General features: G+C 49.3%; 1 protein-coding gene across 6 annotated transcripts in view; it reads left to right on the plus strand.

Moving 5' to 3' along the window:
- The first annotated feature begins 1895 nt into the window (after positions 1-1895).
- KDM2B (lysine demethylase 2B) overlaps positions 1896-25154 on the plus strand; it is a 69020-nt gene continuing 45761 nt past the window's right edge. For 2 of the 6 annotated variants that reach the window (XM_066609634.1, XM_066609635.1), the window contains exons 1-2: positions 12426-12606; positions 13567-13673. In XM_066609634.1, the coding sequence (XP_066465731.1) occupies positions 12451-12606; positions 13567-13673 (263 nt within the window). In that variant the 5' untranslated portion in view covers positions 12426-12450. Of the gene's footprint in view, positions 1998-3189; positions 3335-5613; positions 5693-7433; positions 7481-12425; positions 12607-13566; positions 13674-21523; positions 21630-22813; positions 24157-24340; positions 24438-25154 lie in introns of those variants that run through there. The other 4 variants (XM_066609640.1, XM_066609637.1, XM_066609638.1 and 1 more) reach the window with 4 other exon arrangements.

Consider the following 25154-nt stretch of genomic DNA (forward strand, 5'->3'; position numbering starts at 1 on the left):
CTGGGCTTCCCCCCGTCAGATGCCCAGCATCACCTGCCCGTCCCGATCTTGCCCCCCAGCCCCATGCCCTGCTCTGCCCCCCCCGGGTCTCCCTGCCAACCTGCCTCTCCCCCCCGCCTGGGCTTCCCCCCGTCAGATGCCCAGCATCACCTGCCCGTCCCGATCTTGCCCCCCAGCCCCATGCCCTGCTCTGCCCCCCCCGGGTCTCCCTGCCAACCTGCCTCTCCCCCCCGCCTGGGCTCCCCCCCCTCAGATGCCCAGCATCACCTGCCCGTCCCGATCTTGCCCCCCAGCCCCATGCCCTGCTCTGCCCCCCCCGGGTCTCCCTGCCAACCTGCCTCTCCCCCCCGCCTGGGCTTCCCCCCGTCAGATGCCCAGCATCACCTGCCCGTCCCGATCTTGCCCCCCAGCCCCATGCCCTGCTCTGCCCCCCCCGGGTCTCCCTGCCAACCTGCCTCTCCCCCCCGCCTGGGCTTCCCCCCGTCAGATGCCCAGCATCACCTGCCCGTCCCGATCTTGCCCCCCAGCCCCATGCCCTGCTCTGCCCCCCCCGGGTCTCCCTGCCAACCTGCCTCCCCCCCCCGCCTAGGCTTCCCCCCCCAGATGCCCAGCATCACCTGCCAGTCCCGATCTTGCCCCCCAGCCCCATGCCCTGCTCTGCCCCCCCCGGGTCTCCCTGCCAACCTGCCTCCCCCCCCCCGCCTAGGCTTCCCCCCGTCAGATGCCCAGCATCACCTGCCCGTCCCGATCTTGCCCCCCAGCCCCATGCCCTGCTCTGCCCCCCCCGGGTCTCCCTGCCAACCTGCCTCTCCCCCCCGCCTGGGCTTCCCCCCGTCAGATGCCCAGCATCACCTGCCCGTCCCGATCTTGCCCCCCAGCCCCATGCCCTGCTCTGCCCCCCCCGGGTCTCCCTGCCAACCTGCCTCTCCCCCCCGCCTGGGCTCCCCCCCCTCAGATGCCCAGCATCACCTGCCCGTCCCGATCTTGCCCCCCAGCCCCATGCCCTGCTCTGCCCCCCCCGGGTCTCCCTGCCAACCTGCCTCTCCCCCCCGCCTGGGCTTCCCCCCGTCAGATGCCCAGCATCACCTGCCCGTCCCGATCTTGCCCCCCAGCCCCATGCCCTGCTCTGCCCCCCCCGGGTCTCCCTGCCAACCTGCCTCTCCCCCCCGCCTGGGCTTCCCCCCGTCAGATGCCCAGCATCACCTGCCCGTCCCGATCTTGCCCCCCAGCCCCATGCCCTGCTCTGCCCCCCCCGGGTCTCCCTGCCAACCTGCCTCCCCCCCCCGCCTAGGCTTCCCCCCCCAGATGCCCAGCATCACCTGCCAGTCCCGATCTTGCCCCCCAGCCCCATGCCCTGCTCTGCCCCCCCCGGGTCTCCCTGCCAACCTGCCTCCCCCCCCCCGCCTAGGCTTCCCCCGTCAGATGCCCAGCATCACCTGCCCGTCCCGATCTTGCCCCCCAGCCCATGCCCTGCTCTGTCTCCCTGCCCCCCACCCCGGACCAGCTGCCCAGCAGCCCCTGCCAGGGCACGGCTTGCCCAGCCCCCGCAGCGCCCCCCAGCCCAGCCCACCTGCAGCGGCGGCGGCGGCAGCAGCAGGAGCGCGGTGCCAGCCCGGCTTCCCCCGCGGCCCCCCCGGCCTTCCTCCGCCCCCAGTGTTTACGTTCCGGGCCGCGGAGGAGGAGGCCGGGCTGCCGACGCCTGCGCGCCCCGCTCGCCCCCTGGCCAGGCCGGCCGGTGATGCTCGCAGGGGCCTGGGCCGGAGCCGGAGGGAGCCCCCGCAGCCGCGCAGGGCAGCGCCGAGTCCGGGGGGCGCCTGGCGGGGCCGCGGCGGGCTGGAGGGGCTCTGCGGGCGCCCGGCCCCCCCGCCGCGCCCCCCCCGCCGGGCAGCAGCGCCGCGCAGCAGCCCCGGGCCGGGAGGGGCCGCGCACTGCCGCGAGATGCGCCTCCCCGGAGGATGGAGGCACAAGAGGAGCCCCGCGCGGCGGGGAGGAGGCTGGTGGGTACGCGCCCCCTGCCCGGCCGGTGCCGGGGCTGCTGCGGAGCGGGGGGGCGTGCGGGGCCCGGCGGGCTGGCAGCCGGGAGGGGCCCCGGCAGGGGGGCGGGAGACCCCAAGCACGTGCGCGCCGCCTCTTTTTGTGTGCGCTGCTCTGCTGCGGGGCTCCTGCCCCCCTCCCCCGGGCCTGCTGGCTCCTTCGGGGGGGGGCTTCGCTTTCTCCTGCCCCCCTCTCCTCCGGAGCCCCCGATCTGGCAGTCGGGACCCCCCCGCCCCCCAGTTTGCACGTGTGGATGCGCAGAGCGCGCACTTTGCCAGCGCCCCGGGGTCTTTATGCGGGCGGAGCGGGGTGGTGGGGGAGGGGGGAGGGAGGGGGCCCCCTCGTCCGGTGTTACATAATGCCCGAGTGTTGTTGCAAAGGCTGCTTCCGGTGTGACGAGGGAAACAGTTGCAGGCTGGCTGGCGGGGCGTGTGTTGTGCAGGCGTCTCCAGGAAACGCCAGCCAGGCAGGCAGGCCGACCCACTGCCCCCCCCCCCGCTCTGCACTGCCTGTGGGCCTGGGGGGTGCCTGCCTCCTGCACTGCCAGATCCCCTCCCCTCGGTCCCCAGACCCTTGCAGTGCACAGTGGAAAAGTCCCCTGATTTCAGGGGGGGGGCTGCTGCTGCCCCCCCCAAAGCTGCAGCCCTCCCTGGGTTTGCACGGGAGGAAAGGCCCTGGAGGGCTTGCTTCGGAGTAAGCATGGGGGGCGAGATTGCATGGCACCCGGGGTGCGAGCCTCTGTTCCTTGACTTGGCAATCTCAGCGGACCTGACTCCTGAGTAAACATGCAGAGACTGAAGGACCAGGGACTGGTGGAAAAAAAATGAGAAGGGCAGCCCTGGTTGACTCCCAGTATCCGAGTCCGTGCCATTCACATGTGCAGTCACAAAGGCTGTGAACTTGTGGGTTGGGGGTAAAAGTTACACCGGTTGTAACGTGCAAATCAGGGGTCTTTTTCCTGGCTCAGAGACACATGTGAGTTAGGCCCTGCCGCACGTATGAACGTGACTTTTGTGCACCTGCAATAAAGCTGTTTGCGATAAAGAAAAAACGTTTTGTTCTGCCTTTCCTGGCTGCGTCCCCCCCCTCACCTACACGCGTGTCCACAGGCATGTGTGTATGCGCTATGTGTGTATGTTTTTGGCCCTGTTGCAGCGATCCGTTGGCAGACAGCTGTATGACGAGAACGAGGACCTTTCCGACGTGGAGGAGATTGTCAGCGTCCGGGGTTTCAACCTGGAGGAGAAATTAAGGAGCAAAATGTATCGCGGGGATTTTGTCCGGCCCATGGAAGGCAAAGGTGAAGACCTGGGAGGTGATGGGCTTGGAGGTGCCGGGGCTGCCGACCGCTTTCCATGTGCAAATTGCAGGCCAAAGTTTGTATTTCCCGCCAGCATCCCCCATTCCAGGGGATCTGGTGACGAGGAGCGAGAGGGGAGGGCGAGGAGGAGGTGGCAGCAGCATCAACAATGAATGGGTGATTCACACAGTAGGGGAGCTGGCCAGGCAGAGACCCTCTGCAGATGCGCTTCTCGCTCTCTGCTTAGGGGCATGGCAGGGTTTCTCGCTTTCATTGTTGTCCATTTGCACACTGCGCTGGTACTTAACTGCAGTCTACAGGCGACAGCTGGGGAAGCATCCTACCCACCCAGGTGGATCCCATGTGGCCAGGAAAGCAGCCTTGCGGCACAGCCCATTACTGGCCTTCCCCCCCCTGTCCCCAAATTGGCGTGATTCTGTCCCCCCTCCCTTTCTTATTTAATCCGGAGTTGAGTTGCAAAGCTTGTTCCGGCCTTTCAGACGGGTTTACTGAATGTTGGGAATCAACACAATTGCCGCTCCTCAGGGCTGAGTTGGCATTATAAATTCCAGTAGGCATAAAACAGGATTATATATCTCATTCTCTGCCTCCCTTGGGGTTATGTGATTGGCCTCTGCCCTTTGAAAAGCATTTGGGTTCTAGATTTAATATAGTTTTATCGTTTATAGCCCCTGTGGCCTTAGTTTGCTAAAAGCAATTATTTATCATCGGTGTAGATAATTCTTAGTCTTTGCCTATTTCTCTTTCATAAGATGTAATATTTAATTGTTACTGTGCCTCTTCTGTGATCTCCTTGCCATCCTCATCCTACTTGTCACTCATGACCTGTATGTGCTTACATGGGGGATTAAGTCCCCCCCCCAAGTGGAACTGGACTCACTGCTGAGTAGGCATTCATGGGATTATGTTGTCTAAATTCTTTTTTAATTGGTTTAATTACAGGAAATTAAACTGGTAAAAGATATTAAAATTTGATTTTGTTGGCCTTTTAAATTAAATAGTTAAATGAAACATATTACTTAACAAAGATGTGCTTTGGGACCCAGAGGAGACTTAGATTGGGGGGCCTTCCTATATCTAGCCCACCTCCCTGGGTTATTGTAAAGGTAAAACAAAGTAGGAGTGGAATCCATTTAGCTCTTTGAAGGATGATCAGGGTAAAAATGCAATAAATTAATAGCTTAAAATAAATAATAAACATAGAGTGACTTACAATAAACAAAGAAAAGCTGTCACTCCTTCTTAGAATGTTAAAAGCCACCTTAAAGTATCATTTCTCCTTCTCTATGACAGTCCCCAAGCAAAAATAACCTTTAAAACAAACAAAGCCACAGCTGTTTCCTGCACTTGTAGCGCCGAATTAAATTCTGCTCTCATCGTTGCAAATCTTATTTACTTTATTTAAATGTATTTTATCCGTTAGTTAAAAGGCAAACATTGAGTCATTTTTAGAGTCCTAATAATTACCTTTGGGAAAGTGCTTTCAGGGGTTGCAATTGGAATTTTCTGGGATGAAATCTTGCCTCTGCCATGAATACTCAACTAGTGCCTCAGTCTTCCCCATCGGCAATACGGCCATTGTGTTGGGTGAGCGGTTGTAAGGACAGTATCAAGAATAATACGTGAGAGATGCTGTGCTTATTCAAAGTGCTATATAAATGTAATGTATTATTATTTCATATTCTAGTTGTCTTTGATTGTCCCACTTCGCCCAATGATCTCTTGTTTCTTCTTCCATGACGGAGCTCAAGGCAGTGTATGTGGTGTTCCAGGTAGTCCTCCATCTAGGTGCTGCCCAGATCCAGTACCATTAGCTTAAGCAAACTGGGACGTCCAGACCTTGTCCTGAGCGAATCGAATACAAACATTCATTGAGAGAGAGAGAGAGAGAGAATTAAATAAGTATTATTTAGCAAATAACAGAATGGAACCTTTCCCCTGCAGAAAGGAAAGAGAGACAGTAGAAAAAAAATTGTATGACAGTGTATAATTAACTTAGAGAACTCATTGTCACATGCCAGTGGCTTATAAAGGGGCTTGAGCTAATAGGGAAGGAGAGGTGGCTATTAGCTATGACAGTTGAAAGGAACTTCCAGGTTCAGAGATAGTGTACCTGTAAATGTCAGGCTATTTGGTGGAGGAGGATGACTGGTGTGTGTGTGTGTGAGCAGTTTGTTGGCCAATGTATGAAATAAGATGGTAACTCTTCCAACTGGGCTGTTACTTACATCTTTTTCTTCTTCTCATTTTTCAACCAGATTTCACTTTTGAGTATGTACAGCAAGAAGCACTCAGAATCCCCCTCATCTTCAGAAGTAAGGATGGACTGGGAATTAAGTAAGATAGTACTCTTTAACGTCTAATAATATATGTTTATTTAAATTGGATGCATAGCCTACCCCCTCTCAAGGGCCTGGGGAGGGCAAGAAGGTTTTAACTGCTCTGCCGTGCCTCTTGCCATGAAGGCCTCTTGGAATGAACAGAATCTCCCAGTGGTTCTGGAAGGCACTCAGTCTCGGGCTTTAGTGAACCTCCACAAGCTGACAAGACCTCCCAAGCTGAGGGAGAGTGTCATGAATAGGTACAGTTTAGGCCTAGGTTAGCACGTGAAGCCTGAACCAAACTAAGTCGGTAACCGAGAAGTGCTAGCAGTTCCTAGCTGCAAGAACGTGAGTAGACAAACACAAAGATTGTTGTCTCTCCTCTGCTGGCCAGAAAGGACAGACAACAAGAATTACAACCCCTTGGAATGTTTAACACCTCAGTAGAATGAGGGGCGCCTGATCCAGCGAATGGAATGCAGCTGTGGATCTTCAGTTGGGAGGGGTAAGAACTAGGAGGGCTGGCAACCAGACCCACTCCGAGAAGGTTCTGTCCTCCAAAGTTCTGATTGGACAGTCTAAATAAGTATGAAGGGACCTCAGCACTATTAGCATAAGAAGCATACTAATGAGTGCCCCAAGGGGTGTGTCCGCTTCTTGGGCAGAGTTTTTGGGCGCAACATCCTGCACGCTTGTGAGCTCCATTGTCCACCATGGGCACCTGGCCTCACAGGTAGCCTGCAGCTAAGAGATCTACAAGAGTAACTGACCCAGGTGAGAGATAGGGATTAATAGAGATAGCCAGCTAGCTTTGTTATTTTATTGCTGATATGTTTCCTAGATGTTTATGCCTCTAGCACGTAACCTGATGTACTTAATAAACTAAAATCTCTTTTACCAAGTTGTTTCATTGCCTGTTGGGACAAAGGTTCAGAATCCTGCCTAGCCGTTCAGCAAGCTACCAAGTGCTCACTGAGGTCTAGTAACTTGAGGACTGAAGCTTTAACTGGAGAAAGAGCTTAGTGCCTGCAAGGGATAGAGTTAAGCCTAGAGGGTCTCAGTGTCCCTGGACTGAGGCACTGGCACATACAGGGTGGTGGCAGTACTACTGGGCAGGGGGAAGCATTGAGGGCTTTAGGGTTCAAGAACCAAGAACACTGAGCACCCCAAACCCGCCTAAGTTTGCGACAGAGGGGCACTGAGAACATGTGTGTGCGTCTCCCTCTATCTGGAATAGCAAAATGCCACTTAGGGTTCACCTCCCTGTAGTGGGAAATATTTCATGACTTAGAGCAATGTCATGTTGCATTCCATGAAACTGGGATTTCTAATCGTGCTACTGAGCCTTTAAGAAGGGAAATTCTTAAAGGTACAGTTGCAGGGAAAATTCTTCCCTAGGACCAGCAGCATGAAATGACCTTGTATAGAGAAACACATTAAAAGACAGCGCAGTGTTTTGGCGGCTGCTGGCCTTGTAGCCAGAAACATAGCCGACAAGCTCAGAGATAATGCACATCTTTCTGGTCACCAGATTTGGGGAGCTAACAAAATGGGGTGGGTGTCCTTATCACACTCTGCCTTGTCTGTGTTATCTGCCAGCCTCAATCAGGCAGACCAATTGATGGGGAAAAGCAGAGCAACTCAGGATTTTAGTTCTCGTGTTAATTTCCTCCTGCCTGTTCTGGCTCTTTAAATTCGGTGGTTTTCATGAACAAATGGTGTTTAACGTGATTTTTGTTTTCTTTTGCTAATTGCAGGATGCCAAACTCAGATTTTACTGTGCGAGATGTGAAGCTGCTCGTGGGTAAGTCGCCTTTGAAATTTGCTGTTGAGCATAGAGACGGACCAGCTGCTTTTGAAACAGGAGTTCACTCTCTTGGAGAAGCATCTAAAGGAGTTTGCGTTCTAAAACCAATAGCCCACACAATTTTTTACTAGTCTGTGTGCCCACAAAAACAAACAAAAAAAACTCTCCTACTTTTCACACACTTTCCTCTGGTTGCCAAGAGGCTATTTTTGCTTATCATAGACCAGTGATTTTCAATGCTTTTCTTCGATTGGCACGTTGACCTCAATGGTCTTTGCCTCTTGTGAAGTTCCGGCTTCTGGAAGACTCTTCTAAGAGCTGGCGGAGGAAGAGAACCGGGCAATTTGTTACTACAGACAGTTGCCCTTGAAATAGGGCTGCAGAACTCAGCAAAGATTTTCAGCAATTTTCAACCACTGTGCTTCAAACCCCTGTGGCACACTTGTGGACCTTCCGTGGCACATTGGTTGAAAATTTCTGCAGTTGACAATCTGGTGAGTGGTATCTGCCAGTGTATAGTGGCAGTTTTTCCTCTAACTCAGTGGTTCCCAACCTGGGGTACATTACCTCCAGGGGTACTTGCCACAACCTTAGGGGTACTTGAAAAAGAATTGAATAATGGCAGAAAAAGTTAGAACTGTTTTAGAATGCCTTGCGGGGCTAATATGAGGGGTACAATTTATGAAAATGGGCTACCAAGGGGTACGCAAGTGAAAAAACATTTGGAACCACTGCTCTAACTAACAGATACAAAGCAGCCTTCTACAGAGTCAAATGAGTGGCGGTGAGTAATTTGCCCGCCAGCAGTTAACGGTCACCCGTCTGTAGCAAAATGTAGAGCCAGGAGGCACCCAGGCCTGGAGGAAGCTTGCAGAGTTCACAAGCTCTGATGTGCGCAATAGAAGGAGAAGAATGTCTGAAGCCACAGTTACTCAGGCGGCAGCCGTACATTCGCTCCACAGGGATATATATGATCAGTACTTTTCATGTCCCGCAGGGAAGCTCTGGCATGCACAAAGGGTGCATGTAATTTCAGGAAGCAGGTCCGTTTTTCATATTCTGAGGAGATGGATTTTTCCCAGATTGTGTTGACATCTGTGATCGGGGGCTGAGCAGCTGTTGGAGGGTTTTTCCCTCTTTCAGCAAAATGCTGTTTGCTTTCTTGAGGTTTTGTCACGTTGTGCAAGTTTTCCTGGTGGGCAAGTAGGGTGGGCCTGTGTAGTAACACGGTTTCTTACTCATGTATCCGTACAGGGTGCCGTAGCTCAAAGGCTGTGGTAAGTAACAGGTTCTACTCTCATGTGGCTCCACTCCTTTGAGCCAGCTCATGGACCTTGGGGCTCTAGTCAGAAACAGATAGACGCAGTGAGCCCAGCATCTGCCCATCCTTGGGCTATTTGATTCTGTTTCACTACAAGGCAGTCACTTAGGCTGCAATCAATGTGTACAGTCTGCTGGGAGCAAGTCTCATTCAACTCAGTTACCTTTTTCAGGTATTGCTGCTGCATCTGCTGATACCAAAATGCGGTGTTTTGTGTTTTGTTTTGGACATTTTAAACACAAAATGTGGTGTGTTTTTTATTTTTTTTTAACCACTCCCCCTTAGCTCCAATACTGATGACACAATTAATGCCGTGTGTTCTTGGACCTCATACTCTTCTGTATCCCCAGGACTTAAAATTGCATAGTCTTTAGGATTTTGATTTTCCTACTTCTTTTTAAGGATGGGCTGAATCTCGGTTCTCTTTTTCTGAGTCCCTGAGTGCAGCTTGCAATTTCTGAGAGGAGAAAGGAGAATCATTATCTTCAGTTCCTTCTTTTTTTTCTTCTCTTTCTTCTTCAGTCAGGCACTAGAGTGCTGTGTTGTGTTGCCCCTTTGCCATTGTGTGCAAGTACTAAAAAAAGAAGCGGAGCTAAGAAATGTCACAGCATTTCGATGGGGAAAGTGGGACAGCTTTTCCTTCTATTGTGATTAGGGTGTAATTTGGTGTTTTACAGAGTGAGTGAGTGAGAGAGAGAGAGAGAGAGAGAGATTGCTTGGACTATCCTACAGTACAGAAATGGAAATTCTATACTGTAGAATATACTGAGGAAAAATTTTTTTGAATGATTTAAGAACCTTGGCTTCAAAGGATTCATTTAAATTTACATTTATCAGATGCCTGTCTTTGAAAAACTTGCCTGTCTTTAAAATAAATAGATGCCTTTAAAATAGATGCCTGTCCTTAAAAATAAATATCACAATTAAAATATATTGAAACGATAAAGTACCGCCTACTGCCAGAGGCTTCCCAGCTCTCAAGATCTTTTGATGAGTGTCATCGCCAAATTCCATCAAATGATACAGAGCCCTTTTGGTTGCAACCCCTGAGGTGATGTAAACAGCCCCTGAGGCTACGTAACAGCTCCTACCAGAAAATTCGGAAGAAGTTCCTTTTTAATTTCAGAAGGCTGTTGAAGTTATTTTATTTTTTTACAAATACAGTTATTTACATGCCACCTTTCTAGTCCAACAACAGACCATCCAAGGTGGATTATGATTAAGACCTTGTTAATTAAAATAGCATAAAAACAGCAGAAGCATGTAAACTCTTAGCTGTACCATAAAATCCTCAAGAAAGCAGTGTTGTGCTTTGCAGGAAGGGGTGAGGTTGTCTATGCACCCTGTTTTAAGTTGTACATTGCGGTGATGTTCTTAGTGAATACGTCCTGAGAAACAGATACAGCAGTACAAAATTATGCTACGTTATCAGGTAATGCAAATTATCAAGTTAGTTACAGCTCCTAGGTGAAACTGAAAATTGATGTTTGCGAGCTCAGCCGATGCGCTTTATACTTTCGGATGTGTTCAGACATGCAACAGGGAAGGCAGGTGATGATACCAGCTGGCCGTTGGGGTGGGGATCTGGTTGTTCTTGACCTTTCTCGGCTTTTGTTCACCTGGAAAAGAGCAATTCAGGATTCATTTGATTTTGTTGTGTTCTTGTGCAGCTGCGATGGACTCTCATGTTAAGAATCCCTTACCTGTAGTAACTTGAGTGTGGATTTGTACTGAGGGATGTAAGGGGTCTCGGTGATCATTCAGGGGGTTGTAGCGCCATCGGCAATCGACTTCACCGTTTTGCACCTGGCCGAAGTTGTTAGACCTGTAAGGCTCTAGTGAAAAATAAAACAAAATAGATCTCACAAACCTGCAGCTGACCTTGCGACGGCCCTGAAAGATAGGTGAGGATGAGAGGAAGTGACTTGGCAAAGGTGCCTTTGTGAGCGTTCAGGGGATCTGAACCCAGTGCAAGCCTGGCCCTTTTTATTCCCGTTCTTGCGGAGCAAGCTGTTGGTACCCCTGAGGTCTCACCTAGCCTCAGCCCTTTGAGAGACGTGCGAGTCCTCCTTGGGTGGTCCTCTCTTTCTTGCTTTTGGATTGAGTTTATTGCACATTGCTACACCGCAGCAAGGAGCTAATGGGGCTGCTGAAACTTAACGAGCTTTTGTAATAATTGCTTTCCTTTTAAAGGAGAGCTCTGTGATTTTCTCTCTGCTTTTGAAGCAGAGAAAAAAAAGGTCTCCTTTCCTCTTCTCTGGGGCCAGGAGGCCTCTGGCAGCCAACTGCAGGCCCCATGTGCCTCTCTCTGTGGTTTTCTGAGCTGGTACCTTCAAGAAAACTGTCTGCATGGCAACATTATTATTACAATTAAGCATTTAAGGACGCAATCCTAACCAATTTTCCAGGACCAAGGTAAGGGCAGTGCAGCTCTGAGGTAAAGAAACAAGCATGCCCTTACCTTGAGGAGGCCTTCATTGCTGCCACGCAACTCAGGCTGCAGCACATGCCCTGTTGGCACAGCTATGTCATTGCTGGAAAACTGGTTAGGATTTGGGTCTGATTGTACTAATAATCTTTTGAACGTCCACCGTTGACTTCTGGTGGGTCGAAATGATTCTCGGGGCACGTTCAGTTCAGACTAGACAGTGGCTGGATTGGTTGGCACTCTCTGTCTGTTGTCATGCTCAAAACAGAGAAAAGGGTTCCTAGAACCAGATGCTGTTGTCATGCTCAAAACAGAGAAAAGGGTTCCTAGAACCAGATGCACTTGGATATTGTGCATCTGATCTCTGTGCACAAGAAGGACGGATGTGGATCGAGCTTTTTCTCTGCTATTACTAATTACTAATTATGATGGAATGGACTCCGTCCACTTCACACTGCAAATGAGAAATAATATTTTTGGTGCTCCTTTGCTTAAAAACAAAACATATATGCCACCCCCTGAAGCAGAAAGGTAGCAAGCCTGGACTAGAACACTTTCCCTTAATGTGCTACATTTCTACTTGCAGGAAGAAAGTTTTTGTTCTTTTTAAAACATAGGGGATTATTAAAAGGTGGCATCCCCTAACTGGCACCCTGGAATGGGATAGTTCGCTCTACCACTGCAGGATTCAGCCACTTCGTTCAGCTGCATCTAGAGCAGCAGGCCAGGCCAGGCTGGAATCTCTCTGTGTGGACACAATCTCCCCATCTTGAGCGCAGCCATGTTATGACCTTGTGAGATCTGCTCAGAGACAGGGGGAGTAAGGGGAAAAGGTATATAGAGCTGTGAAGATTCTCTTCTGTTTCCTGGTGGTCTTTAATGCCCTCTGGTGGGTAGAAAGCTGCAGCCTGCATATTCTTTACCTTTAATTCATTATTGCTCTTCCTGCAAGAAATGAGGGCCTTGGGCACAGACTGGTCCTTTTAGGTCAGCCGAGGAGGCTCAGGAAGGCTGGTGCAGTGGCCTGTGTTGCATCTTTGAGGCCAAATCATGCCATTCTGGTGGTTTTGGTATTACTGCTTGAAATCTAAATTTACAGTTTTCCGTTCTCAGACCTCTCAAGAGGTCTCGTGGGGAAAGGAGCTTTGAGTATTGTTTACTGGTTTGTTTACTGGCCTGTGCATTTGCCTCCCAGGGAGTCGTCGGATTGTGGATGTGATGGACGTGAACACGCAAAAGGGCATTGAGATGAGCATGTCCCAATTTGTGAGATACTACGAGACTCCCGAAGCTGAGCGGGACAAACTCTACAACGTGATCAGCCTGGAGTTCAGCCACACGAAACTGGCGAACATCGTCAAGCGTCCCAATGTGGTGAGTTGAGACCCCCTTTGGGGTTGTCGCTTATCTGAGCTTGTGCTGTGATTTTTCAGCCACCGTGTCATGGTACATTGGTGTGCCGTGAATGGTCTGCAGGTGTGCCACGGGAGTTTGGGGAGGGTCATATATTAGTAGGGCCATTGGGGGATGTGAGCCCTTGGCCATCATCAGTACAGTTTACCTTGTCAGTTGTCCAAAAACAGGTGATGACAATTTGAGCACTTTCTCAGTGTGCCCTGAGATGATAAAGGTTGCAAATTGCTAATTCAGTGTGTGTTTATTGAGTGGTCTAAAACTGAGCTGCAACTTTTACTTTTTAATCTAACATTTAATCTGATTAATCATCCAATACATCAGTGGTTCCCAAACATGTTAGCACCAAGACCCACTTTTTAAAATGACACCCTGTTGGGACCCACCCAGTTTTATGAGACTTTTAAGAAAAGTTTTCACCTTACCAGCTGCTCAAGCCTCTTTTTTTAATCCTTTTTGCTATGGTGGGGACCAACCACCTTCTGGAGCATTTCTTGAACTCCATTTTCATTGGATCAGGACCGTTCTGGTGGCCTTGTGTTCCCCTTTGCCTGGCCTTCGATAGAAGCAGAAGCATGTTTGCTTACCTGCAAGTAAATTTCCTTGTCATCTTGGGGGGGGGGCTTCCTTCAGTGTTTTTTTAGAACCTGCAGTTGTCGGATCAGGATCATTCTGAAGCACATTTACCTCCTTGCATCTCAGTTTCACTTACCACGGGGTTAATTATATTTTCCTTGTCCACTATCAGCTTGTCAATTTCGGTTTCAGGACCCACCAGCAATCCGGTTGCCACCCACAGTTTGGAAAACACTGAGTTAGATTACTCTGTTAAAACATTTGTTAATTGACTTAAAAATGCATCTCTGATTCAGTATTAACTATCTTTAAAATAAATGCTCATAAAGACTCGTGTCTCTTCAGGTGGATTTAGTCGACTGGGTGGACAATATGTGGCCTTGGCATCTGAAGGAGAGGCAAACCAGTGCGACGAATGCCATTTCCGAGATGAAGTACCCCAAAGTTAAAAAGTAGGTGTTGATTCTGCTTCAGTAAGGCCAGTAATCTCTAGACCAGGGATGTCAAACAAAAGGCCCGCAGGCTGAATGTGGCCTCTGGAAGCAATTTATCCAGCCTCCGTTACACTTGGGTTCTCCCAGCGTGATTACTGGGCTCCCTCATATCTTCAAAATATGAACAAGATTTTCACATTTTCTCTTCTGTCCTTTGCAGCTAATGAGTTTCTATTTGAGAACAAAGGCCTTATTTCCGGCCATCAGCTGCTTAATGATGTCCCTTCAGGTCCTAAGCAGGCACCATGAATGCTAACTTCGACCCTCTGTATGAAGCGGGTTTGACACCCCTGCTCTAGTCTCTGGTAATAAGAACACTTCATATTTATATAGTGTATTCTTGGCGTATTTCACCTGTGTTGTCCTCATGGAGTTTCACCTCTGCTGGTGCTGAGCTTTGGCTTATGGAGGAGGTCCAAGCCAAGTGATGGGATTTCCAGGTTCACCTGGGCTGTGTTTGTTTTTCAGCTAGAAGACAGCAGGAAGAGACCTCACTAGCATGCCTCTAGCGTGCATCTAGCTTGATTCAAAAACAAACGACACAGAAAATGGCTTTGAATTTGAAAGTATATGGCATTGATTTTCAACCAGTGTGCCATGGCACACTGGTGTGCCACAAATGATCCACAGGTGTGCTGCATGCATTTGGTGAGGGTCATTTATTAGTGGGATCATTGAGGGATGTGAACCCACTGCTGGCAGTGTGGTGTACCTTGTCAATTGACAAAAAACCGATAGTGAACCTTGACAATTTTTGTGTCTTGTCAGTGTGCCATGAAATGAAAAAGGATGAAAATGTCTGGTATATGGGGTTTTTTAACCATAGAGATGCAGTGTAATACCATCCTGTCTGTCATACAGAATCATTTCAATGGAGGTGGACATTTGTTCTAGCCTCACGCTAGAAAGGAAAGATTGTTAGTGTGGCGAGTATGCTAGAAGGTGGGGAATTGCAACATTGAATGCTGCCCTCTGTTAAAGCTCTCTGCATGCAGAAAGCTACTCATCAGGATGTACCACTCCATTCTGCTTTGTGTGTTGACCCGGTCCCACTTGGTTTCTTTGAGGCGTGCTTCCTTATCTTCTTGCAAAAATTGGGGGTTTTGTGCTTCAGAAAATGTTTAAATAATAGATCTTTCATGATCCTGCTGTTCAGGTGTTTACCCTTCTTTGAAGTTCACACTCTGTTTGTGGAAACGTGGATTGTGTTCCATTTTTTCATCCTTTCCCCCCTCCCCCATCCTTAAAAACTGAATAATAATTTTGATGACAATGTTTGGGGTTTTCTGCCTTAATCTCCATGGGAAATTGTTTGAAAAAAGAACTACTAACAAAAGAACTTGCATCTAACATTTACACATCATTTCTTTGTTACTGCGTATCTTAAAATGTCAATGAACTTTAAATTAAAACAAATAAAAGTAGGAACAGGAGAAGCATTTCTTGGAAATTTCAAAACTTGAACGTGGAGATGGTGAGGGAAGAGGTGGCTCAGAAGGGAGAAGAAGGTTTCCAACTGGTAGATCTGTTTGGATTTCGGAATATTGTTTTAAGAGGTTTTGCCTCTTATTGTTTTAAGAGGTTTTAAGATGGTTGTTTGGTGATGATGAAACCTCTGGCAGTGAGAGGGTCAGCTACCTGTGCATCTCAAGTGCTGGCCAGTCCAAAGGGTGTCTGGTAATGATTATCTGCTGGAAAGCAGGGCAAGATGATCCTAGCAATCTCAAACTATGTCATGTGATTTATTCTGGTTTTGCTAACCCCAGGAAGCCCTGCCTCAGTCCAGAAGCGTTCAGCTTCTGAGATCTCCGCAGCAACAGCTCCAATATGTTTCCACCCTCATTGGGGCTAGAAACTTGATATTTTTAAAATGGTAACTGAAATTTACAAGAGGCTAAGTTATGTGCCCAGTTCATTTCATGTCTTTTCTGTGCTCTGGTGAGATTGCTGCATACAGTTGGCAACCTTCAGTCTCGAAAGACTATGGCATTGCGCTCTGAATGGTGGTTCTGGCATAGCATCTAGTGTGGCTGAAAAACTGTAGTGTGTATGTAGTGTGACTGCATACATGCAGTCTGGAAAATAATGTATGCTCTTTGTGAGTGTGCTGCATTTTATCTCTGTATCTTGGCACTGGACTGGCGCTCTCAAGCGGAAAGCGGGCCTGCGCAAAGTGATGGTGGTTTTGCAAACACAGATGGTGCCATCAGATACAAATGTCAGTTTTGGCTCCAACCTGCAGCATTCTCTGCTGAGCAGGGTAGGAATTAGGGATTGTTCCATCTGTTCTGGTTCAGATACTGTGCTTGAGAAAGCTGGAGACTGACCTGGATTTGGCCCATTAACTCTTTAGAGTGGTGGTCCAGATCCATGATCCTTGCCCCAAGGGCCTTACAAATCTAGGAAACAGACTTGAGAGAATAGACATGGCAATAAACAGGGGAAAGAGTATGAAACGGCTTCAGTTGCATGTACAGAAGCTCCATTACTGTTATTATTTATTCATTTATTTCTAGTTACATCGTTGTGTTTAGATATTAACCCAGTGTGAAAAATCCTACTTTGTGCCTGCAGTGTATGGTTGTATCCTATGTTTAGTTAGTCATATCTAAAGGTGTTGGTCATGAGTAAAGAGCCCAATCCTAACCTGCGCTGAAACAGTCAGACGGGCTGACCTGTGTTGTATCCAGCACAGGGTTGGAGGTGGATCTGGCACAATTCAAAGTGGACTTATGTCCCTTTTTCCCAGGTAATGCCCCAGCCACCTCAATGGGGCTGCTTGGCAGGGAATTAGGATCTGGACTAAGTGCCAGAGGTATCTCACCCACCCCCCGTCCAGGGCTAGACTTGCCTGCTGCCTGCCCCCCAGTTCCACCCTCCCCAAACCCCATGCCAGTGACTCACTGGCGATGAGAACTTACCTCTGCCAGGGCTGGATCCTGCATGGGAAGGCCAGTGCACATCCTTATGCCGGCCTCGCCGACTCCCACAGTGGCGCAAACATGCTTTACAGCACGCTCATGAAACTCAGGATTGTGCTCTGAGTCTTATTGAAATTAGTGGGAGTTAAGAGTAACTCACTCCTTAGTGCTGGTTTAGGAGTCTCAGGTTTTTTTCCCCAGTAAGACCTTTATTGGCATAAAATACAGAGAAAAAACAAAACAAAACAATAATATACAAAGACAACACAACATGAACATAAACATCAGCCTTCTCCTCACACACTGCCCAGAGTCCCAGGGCTCTGCCTGGCTATTACCCCAGATAAAAAGGAAGCGACATTATCCAGAGTCTCAGAATCAGGTGTGGAAAGGAGAGACTGAAGCATGATTGAATCCTCCCAGCCCTGCATCCTAGCTAACAATGGGCCTAGATATTTCTTGCGTGACGCATCATGTAGCGGGCAGTAGAAAAAGGTATGCATTAGAGTCTCAATGCAATCCCTACCACACTTGCATTTCCTCTCTGAGTAGGGAATACCATTGAACCTGCCCGTTAACAAGGCTGATGGAAGAGCGTTACATCTTGCCAGTGTGAAAGCTCTCCGAGCCTACGGGCACACCAGGTGGTAAAAGAAGGAGGCCAGTTTCCCAAAACTGACTGGAATATGGAGATGGAGTGGAGAGCATGTGGTTCCGGCGGCACTAAACAGCTCTTGTTGTTCGATATCAAGAATTCTTTCTTTGACGATTCTGTAAGCTGCATCACAGCCAATCATACCTAACTCTGCAGTGTCCAGCCCTGTTGACTTAATTTTAGTTAGAAGATCAGTGATCTCTATAGGCAGGACTGGATCCGATAATAATTGGTGCATTAGACCAGAGGAGGTAGGGTTAAATAAAATGGTTTAGGAGTCAAACTGGTTTTGTTGGAAAAAGGATTTAAGACCTCTTCGCGTGTCAGAGAAAATCCCTCCACTTCCAAGCAAGAGTGAACATGCGTGTCTCCAAACGCAGCACACGTGTCAATCGCTGTTTTTCAGCCATTGAGAGGTGGTCATGCGCAGCGGTCAGATGACTTTAGGGCTTTCTGGTCTGCCTACCCGGAGCCCCCTCCCCCCAAATCTGAGTCACAATTAGCTCTTGACGGTTTAAGTGCATAGATAGTGTTGGAGCCGTCGTAGATGGCATTTTTTGACCTGGTTTCTCTGCTCCAGATATTTTTATAACATTATTTTGGTTTCGTAGCTTTGTTGCGGAGGTGCAATTCGGCTTTGCCTGGACAGCGGCTGGTAGATCTTACGCATGAAACATTTGCACATGGCATTCATGCAGAGACCTGCATGCAATTGACCAGGAGTCCAGTGATGTGGCCACGGCCCTTCGGTTTCCTGTAAGCTTCTTATCTGCCGTGTTCTCCTTGGGCCGAGCGGAGGTTTCCCTTCGTGGCCGGCTCCGCTTCCTGCTCCTGGCGCAATGGAGGGAAAAGTTGCGCAGCGTGACACATGAGGGGGAGCGAAGGGGGGCCGAGGGTATTCTTCTCGGAGCCTGAACTACTATCCTTGGGCGGGAGATTTGTGAGGGAGCCCTATCAGCGCTCAGGCAAAGAGAGGAAAAAACACCTCCATGTGTGGGGCCTCAGAGCCGGAGGTGGGACTGAGGAGAGAGGCCAAGCAGGACGCCACATCTCTCCTTCCCTCCTGTGGGACAACATCCTTTTTGTCCGACTGCTATAATGTGTGGCTTTCGGTGACCGTGTCGTTCTCTGGGGGGTGAGTGTCCTTTTTCTTCAGTGGGTTGTGAGCGGTTCAGCCACGTACGCTGCCCGCCTCATAAACACTGGCCGTTGTCCACAGGAGAGGGATGCTTCTTCCTCCTTATTTTCCCACATTGTTTTTGGGCTCCTTGAAGTGTAGGCAAGGGAGTGATGGAGAGGATGCGTTCGAGCAGAGCTGGGGGGAATGAGGAGCGCGTACTGTGCAGCGGAGGCCAGGCCACCTTTGAATGGTTTTTGTGCCCCTGAACTAACGGCTGTTCCCCCGCGGCTATTGAGGCAGTTCACAAGTGAGGGCCGCCACACCACCTCTGTCTGGCTGTGGCCTCACCCTCGTTTTGCACGGCAGTCTCCTCGCGAGTCGTGCTGCCAGATTGCCACTTTTGTCACTCTCACCTCTCTATAGACTAGTAGCTTGGCCCTTGCGTGTGCGCGCGTTTTGTCTGGTGAATTGGTATAGATCAGTGTTTCTCAACCAGTGACATGGTTACCACCAGTGGGACTTGAAGTGGTGTCTGATGGTGGTGTGTCTGAGCTTAAGGAAGTGTTTCTTGCACCACAAAGGGTTTTCTTTCTGTAGATAGGAGGTGACAGAATTCACTGCCTCAGGCCCTAAGATGTCCTTCTGGAACGTTCTCCTGTAATGTTAAACTTCGAACGCATCGGAGATGGTGTCTTTTTGTGCAGGAATGTCGCTGTAACAAGCCTACTTCCAGGTTGGTGTTTGCGGCCTCTTTAAAAAAAAAAAAGTCTGTTGTTTTGTGCTTGAAAAGTTAAAATTTAAATGATAGTTAAAGATTAACAACTGTTGGGTGGATCTGGGGGACTCCAGGTATCTCAGTCATTCCTGTTGTGTGTGCCCTTGGCTCTCTGGTGTGTGTGTGTGTGTGTGTGTGCGTGTGTGCGTGCGTGTGTGTTTGTTTGTTTGTACAGTTTGCACATTAGCATTGCATCTGGGTAGTAAAAGACAACATTTATGTCAAATCCTGACAGTTTGGTGTGATTGCCTGTGGTTTTTATCCCTTCCCTGAGGCAAGAACTCTGGCTTTTGGACTGTGTGCAAACACTAAGAGGAAACCAGGTGATAAATACCAAACTTGAAGGAAAAAATTTGGAAGAGAAAGAGGGACAAAAGTCATTGCAGAGAGAGAGAGAGAGAGAGAGAGAGAGAGAGAGAGAGATTACTCTTTGTTAATAAACTAGTCCAGTGGTTCTCAAACTTTTCAGTGCTGGAACCCACTTTTTAGAATGACAGTCTGTCGGGACTCACCGGCAGTGATGTCATAGCCGGAAGTGACATCATCAATTTCGGCGTCAAACCTAAGCTGTTATCAACCAAAGGTTCCATTACATAGCATGCTTGTGCTGTTGTTTTGCATAGCTTGGAACTCAAACTTTCCTACTCGCCGAACAGAGACTTGGATCCTTCTCCAACCACACAGCACTCCCCCCCCTTTTACAGTGTCCCACCTTCCCACCTATTCAGGGTAAAGTGCCTTGCCTCTCTCCTACTGGGAAGCCACCCTGCCTGGCAGCTCTGAATTTTCCATGGCAGCTGGGCTAGGTGCTATGCAACCCGCCTGAAATTGGCTCATGACCCACTAGTGGGTCCCGACCCACAGTTTGAGAAATGCTGAACTAGTCTGTCGGTTCACTGTCCTTCCTAAAAATTCCCTGTCTTTCAGAGGACATCCTACTCATATTTAAGCTCTATTGAGTTCAATGGAACTTACTCCCAAGTACGTGTGATGGGATTGCAGCCTTTGCCAGGGAGTGCCAATGACTTCTGGTTTAAGGGGAAAAAAATTGGGTACCAGCTGGCAGATTTTGCTGCGGTCTCCTGTGCCCTGCACTCTGGCTTGCCATTGCATGTTGACGTGTGGTTTTGTGGTATTGTATTTCAGCCTGTATCATTCATCTCACTGGGATTCTCCCCTGGAAGGGTGGGAGAGGGGGGGAGCTTTCCACTTTGCTCCTTGACCCTGGCATCAGAGACGGAGAGGACCATCTGTTAGGAGTGGGGAATGGTTTTGTGGTCTGATCTCAGCGGTAGGGAAAGCTTTGTGATGCCAAAGTGTACTGCGTCGGACCTATGCAAGAGAGAAGAAGCTTACCAGGAGATTGTGTTTCTCTCTATGTGTGACAGACACATCCGCTTTTTTCCAGGAGCCTGAAAAAGTGTGCCACTCTCCCCTCCTTCCCATTTTGGCAACATGTGTGCTTTTCAGCAACTGCTTCTGGGTTCCCTTGTGTGTGCTGTCGCCTTTCAGCAGTGACCTGTATCTGGCTTGGATGTCTCTTGCAGCTCGTGTTGGTCATACATGCGATTTATCTTTCTGTGCTGATTTGGGCCTGGAAACTCCACTGTCACATGTAGCCTAGCCTTCCCCCCTCCCCCCACAGCTCTCTTACACATCCGCGTCCATGAACTGCGTATTTTTATGCACGTGTCACTTGTGAATTTGTGCATCTTGGTGAACTGTTGTGGCATTCTGAATTGCTGAGGGTAGAGTTTGGCAGTTGTGGGCTGTGCTGTCGGTTCTGGGAAGAGCTTTGGATGACGAAGGTGCGCTGACATCTTTCTGCAAGGAAGTTGGAAGGTGCTGCTTTGAAGAGAGAGCGGAGACAAATTTCTCCACTTAAAACATGACACACCACTGCGTGTGGGACAAGTGACGACAGTCCTGTTTTTAGCCTGCTGACATGTGGAGCTCAGGGCAGACTGCCTTTGCTTTTTCCGCTATGATTTCTGTTAAAAGGCAATTCTTTACCCCAGCTGAGCCCGTTCGGTACCCAGTTGTGGGTTTCCATTTTTGTTTCTTACGTAGTAGTGTAAATGTGCATCATGCGTTCGACCTAACCATAAGGCTGCAGTCAAGTGGAAGGGAATTTGCCAAGCATCTCCCAGGGGCATTTTAAAAAACACAACACAACCGTCGAAGGACTATCTTAGGAGAGCTTCAGCCGAGGGTATTCTCTACCCACACATCTGCAGGGCCGACACAGGAAGCAAGAACTGCCACAGAGAATAGGGACAGCCTTTTTGGTGCCACGACAACCCAGCATATGCCCACCCTACAGCTGGCTTCTGATTTGGCAGCAGTTGAAAGAGCTGACACAAATGCAGCCTGCATCCTCGGAATGAGGGCTGTGCAAGTTCAGCCTCCACTAAATGGCAGCCCAGGAAATTCCCAGAATCAGGTCTGTGCATCTCCTCTTCCCCCCCTCCCCCGCACTGTTTCAGTGCCTTCCAGATTGTTCTTGACCTTTGCAGAGATGGAGGTGGAAATGGGAGAACTGCTGCGAATGCGTTTCAGACCTCAGGCTTGGTCACAAATGCAGCTTCCTAAGGCAAAAAAAGAAAAGAAAAAAGAATAACCTCTGGAAGGAGAGGCACAGGTTAGTGGCAGTGGAATTAAAAATCTGAGCAAGGGACAAGTGGCAGATTTGAATCATTTGGAGTGCATGATGCTGTCTTAAGTGGAGTGGAGTCAGGCCCTTGGACCATCTTGTCGACAGGTAGTGGCTCTCCACGATTTCTCTGCCTACTTAGAGATGCTGCCAAGGGTCGAACCAGAGAAGTTCTGCATCCTACTGAGTTAGGGCCCCTCCCAAAGCAGCATCTACAGGACCCACAAAATGTCTCTGTCCAGGAAAAGGTTCGTTGTGGGTGTCGAAAACAGCAATCCTTTGCCTTTCATCCACTCGACTTGCATCGCTTTGCTCTTTCAGCGGTTTTCAGTTAATATCCCCATTTCAGGTTTTGTCCACGTGCTTTCCTCTTTCGTCCAATTTCACCCAACTTTCTGCGACATTTGCCAACATTTGTATGTTTATTTTTCTTTTATTTCTGTTTATTTAGGCTTTGCATGCATTTGCATGCATTATATAGTTAGTTATTTACGTTAAATTTTGCAAGCTAAAGAAGGCTATGCTTTGACATTCATCCGTTTTTGGCTTCCCTAAGCAGCTGAAAGTGCAAGGGATTGCTGTAATTCAGGGAGCGTAAACTTCCTTTTCTCCTTCTCTTTTTCTCTCCCCTCCCTTCTCAGGCAGGCAGGGATGTACATTCTTTTATGATGTTTCTATCCAGTCCTGTTTCAGACAAGGTACGGTGAAGTGGTACGGTGAAGTGGATGCTTTTCCAAAATGGACACTCCGGCATATCTGGCTGCCAAGAGACCCTTTTGGAAAAGTTGAGCTTTCTCTCCCGTGGCAAAAGAGCGTCTGCTGGGTGACGAGGCACTGCCTATGGAGGCTGGAGCGGGGTGTAAGATTAGCCATGGCAAGAGAAAGCTGCTGCGCTGAGCAGACCATGTGACTGCAGCGTTGTGTCGGGAGGAAGCTGTAGAGGTCAACGCAAAGGCATTTCACCAGAGACTGCATGGCGGATGAGGCTGTTCAGATCTCTAAGCCTTTCATCAACTGCTGGTGTCGAGAGAGCGAAGGGAGAAACATCTCTGTTAGACTTGCAGCAGAAATTTGAGGAGTGGTTTATTTGCACTCACTTAGGGTTGATTGAGAGGAGGAGGGGCAGCCCCACAGATTTTTCTAAAGGGCCATAAAGACTTTTGACTTAGTCCTTCTGGGTGTGAAAAATGAACTGTTCTTGGGGGCTCAAGTTCTTAACAAAATGGCCTCATTGAAGAACAAGAATATCCATGTGACTCGGTCTCTCGGTGCGTCCACAGTTGCAAACGCTTTGGGGATTTGGTTCAAGAATTAAGGCGTCGAGTGGCAGTCCAGGGCCCATAGCTTGGTGCGAGCCCAGCTGCTTTGGCTAACGCGAAGGTCTGGCTAACCACCAGAAAGTTTTCGTGCGTCGGAATCGAAACGCTGAAGGGTGTTAGCAGCTAGATAGGCGATTGTCAGCCCACAGGTCTCGGGGGACGGACGGACAAAATGTGTGTGGATTTATCGATTTGCTTTTGTTGTTTTCAGTTTTGCCCGTGGGGCAGCCGCAAACCATGATTTCCACATATATTGGAATTTCTTCTTTAAACTTTTGCTCGTTCTGGAAACCCCAGGTGCTTTTTTGGGATTTCAACGGAAGCTGTTCCCTGTGACGGATTTGATAGCGAGGGATTTCACGCTTAACTTCCATGCAGAGCCAGTCCCGGCTTCCATTTCAGCTGGGCACGTGGGCAGGTGAAACGGACATGTAGGCACAGAAAAGGGCAGTTTATTTTAAAAGTGTGGAGGAGTGAAGGACGCAGAGTTTGCAAAGCCTGTACGTGGCGATCATGCTGCAACTTAGTTACGTCTTCATGCTAAGCCCCATTGAAATCAGTGGGTTAAAGCATACCCAGCTCTGAGCTGGATTGTAGCCTCACAGCTTCGTGGACTTTCTGTGATACCTTTTTCTGCCAGCTTTTTTTTTTTTCCCCCTAAAGCATCCAAAATAGCCCCCCCCCCCAGGCAGAGGAAAAGAAAATCTCACGTCTGGCTTCAAAGTGCAGTTGGAATGCTAGAGCTGGGGAAATAGGCGAGGCTTGTAATTGTACAAGGGAAGCTTATAATTGCAAAGCCGTAGCACGAGGAGGGGGGGGTTGGTGGCTGCTTTTCCCCCCCCCTCCTTCTCACTCCCCCCTCCAAGCCTGCAAATTTACCATCTTCATGAAGCATTGCGTATCACTCTGTCAACTCCCGACTCTGGATGGGGTTGCTAGGCAGCCAGTTCTTCTGTATCCCAAGACTTTCTGATTTGCCAGCCTCTCCAAGGCACATGGTAAGGCTCTTCCTAGCCTATCATCTAGAGGGACTTTTGCATGCCCATTGCATACTGCTGAGATCCTGTACCTGAAATGTGCTGGGTTGGGGGTGGGTGGGTAGGAAGCCCTGCTCGAAAAGGCAGAGCCTTTTCCAGGAGGGATTTTGTGCTTGTGTGCTTCCTATTATCAAGTCCTTAGCCTGGTGGGAAAGGCTGAGAAGAAGGTAGAGAGAGAGAGAGAGAGAGGAAGAGGAAAAGAGATGCAAGCCTTGATCCCGCCACCAGAACGCGGAAAGGAGGTTAGTGGGTTAAGTGGTGTGCGCTTCCTGCCTTTGCAAAGGTGCCCATAGTGAGTGAGCATGAAAATAGCGGCAGTAATTCAGCCATTAAGTACAGATGGAGGCTGGGGGATTGAGAGGAGCCGTGCGGACTGGAGGGGAGCCGAGCCCCCCCCACCCACCCCCTGCGGCTACAAAACTGCTCCAAACTCTTGCAAAAGAGGACATGGGGAGGGAGCAGAATTCAGCGCTTTGCAATGCCGGCTGTGGATTCTTTCCCATCACCCTGGTTCCCCCAGAACCTAAAAATAAAAATAACCAAAGAGAAGTGCACACAGAGCTCATTTTTTTCCTGATGAGTTTCTATCCTCGGCTAAAGCAGCACCGGTAACCATTAAATTTTTCCCTGCGCTTTAAGGTTTGAACAGGACTGGGTTAAAACTTTGGTCACCATTTGTGAAGAACTTGAAGAGACCCTCCTGACTCTTGGGTATCCAGGGCAAGCCATAAAGCTGGAATAGCAGCGGAGCGGGGAGTCGCGGGCTGTGCACGTAGATAACCCGTTTAACTCTGTGTAGTGGGGCGATTTTTCATCTGGATCTCTCAAAGAAAGAATCCAAAATTTGGAAAGAAGGTTTTGTTTCTCCTCATCTGAAATCCAGGTGGGGCTTTTGGTCAACTCATTCAGAAGATCAATGCAATGTGTTTTTTTGTTTTTTTAAACCAAGGGTCTTTTAC

The sequence above is a fragment of the Tiliqua scincoides genome, chromosome 14 (genome assembly GCF_035046505.1).
Source record: "Tiliqua scincoides isolate rTilSci1 chromosome 14, rTilSci1.hap2, whole genome shotgun sequence".
Lineage (NCBI taxonomy): Eukaryota > Metazoa > Chordata > Lepidosauria > Squamata > Scincidae > Tiliqua > Tiliqua scincoides.